This window comes from Octopus bimaculoides, chromosome 1 (assembly GCF_001194135.2).
Source record: "Octopus bimaculoides isolate UCB-OBI-ISO-001 chromosome 1, ASM119413v2, whole genome shotgun sequence".
Classification (NCBI taxonomy): Eukaryota; Metazoa; Mollusca; class Cephalopoda; order Octopoda; family Octopodidae; genus Octopus; species Octopus bimaculoides.
The window spans coordinates 79,518,325-79,519,712 of NC_068981.1; the positions used below are offsets into that span (position 1 = coordinate 79,518,325).

The 1,388-nt window shown below is 34.1% G+C and overlaps 1 protein-coding gene across 1 annotated transcript in view; it reads right to left on the bottom strand.

Annotated features, from left to right (window-relative positions):
- The window catches only part of LOC106867578 (arginase, hepatic), a 94,575-nt gene extending 93,608 nt beyond the window's left edge, over positions 1-967 (bottom strand). The window contains exon 1 of the mRNA XM_014912489.2: positions 369-967. Coding sequence (XP_014767975.1) covers positions 369-599 — 231 coding nt within the window. The 5' untranslated portion in view covers positions 600-967. The remainder of the gene's footprint in view (positions 1-368) is intronic.
- Between the last annotated feature and the right edge of the window lie 421 nt (positions 968-1,388).

Sequence of the window (1,388 nt, forward strand, 5' to 3'; positions counted from 1 at the left end):
TATATATAATGCTTTTATCAATAATATCAAGGATTTGTAAAGCTTTTTGGTACATTCGCATAATTGCTGTCGTTCGTTAACTCAGTATGGGTAAAAATTTGCTAAGTCATTTTCATGCTTTTGATGTTACTATCAAAACAAAATAATAATAACCGGTCGTTTCTGTAATTAGAAATGTAGAAATAGATAACTGCTTCAGCAAACGAATGTACATTAATAAAAGAATTTATCTCAATATTTTTTAGGGAATTAGTGAAATGTATGTGTGTGTATCTGAGATCAGGAATTATCATTCCTAACCGTTCCGATGCATAACTGGTTCTCCTATTGTTGAAAAACAAGGTAACCAAAAAAAAATACTATCTTACCTGTCCTTTATTTAATGGCACTCCAATAACCCCGATCTTCTGCAAGTGTATATGTCTTCGGGTGGACACTTGCACTACTTGCCGTGTTGGTCGCAGTAGATTCACACATGATCTATTTTGACTGTTTATAACATTTTTGATAACATACGAGAAACTAGAAAACGTCCGTCTGTTAATGAAATTATTCAACAAGTGGTTATATAATGTTCGTTGACTAAAATGGAAAGACATAATTTTTTATTTTATTGTATTTTTCTCCTGTAATTCTTCGAAGCTAATGTTGCTTATTCTCTATAGAATTATATATTTTTTCCTGTCTGTAGATTTTTTTTTCCTTTCTTTTCAGTAAAAGTCTTTATTGACCACGGTGCGTCCTGCCTCTGTCTAGGCTCCTTAAAAGTTGCACCGTTCTGCTTAATATTCCAAAACGACACTCAACTTGTTTCTCTCACTCACTCTCTACCTCTCTCCTCCCCCTCCGTCTCCTATCTACTTACCTATCTCTTTATTATTACTTCCAATCCACCTCTTTCTTCCTCCTTCTTTCTCTTTCATCACAGCAACATCCTCCTCCTTTTTTTCATACCTCCTCCTCCCTTATTGTTTCTCTTCTTTTTACCTCCTTTTCCTCGATCATCGCACCACGTTTTCCTTATGTCAACCAGCAATTCTCTTGCTATTATTTTTCTCTCACATCTCTTTTACTTGTTTTATTTTTTCTTATTTTATTCTCTACTACCACATTTACTTTCCCTCTTTTTCTTTCTTTCTCCCTTCCATTGCTCCCTTTTCATCGCATACTTTCTCATTCACTTCTTTCCAATCTATCTATCTATCTATCTATCTATCTATATATCTATCTATCTATCTATTTCTCTCGTCAACTTTTTCAAGTACCACTTGAAAAGGAGGATGAGGATAGAGAGGAAAGTGTTGTCGAATGAAAGTTTCAATAAAAAATGGGTAAATGGGGCAAGAATGGTAAGAATGAAAGACGACACCATTTTAAGCATAGACTTG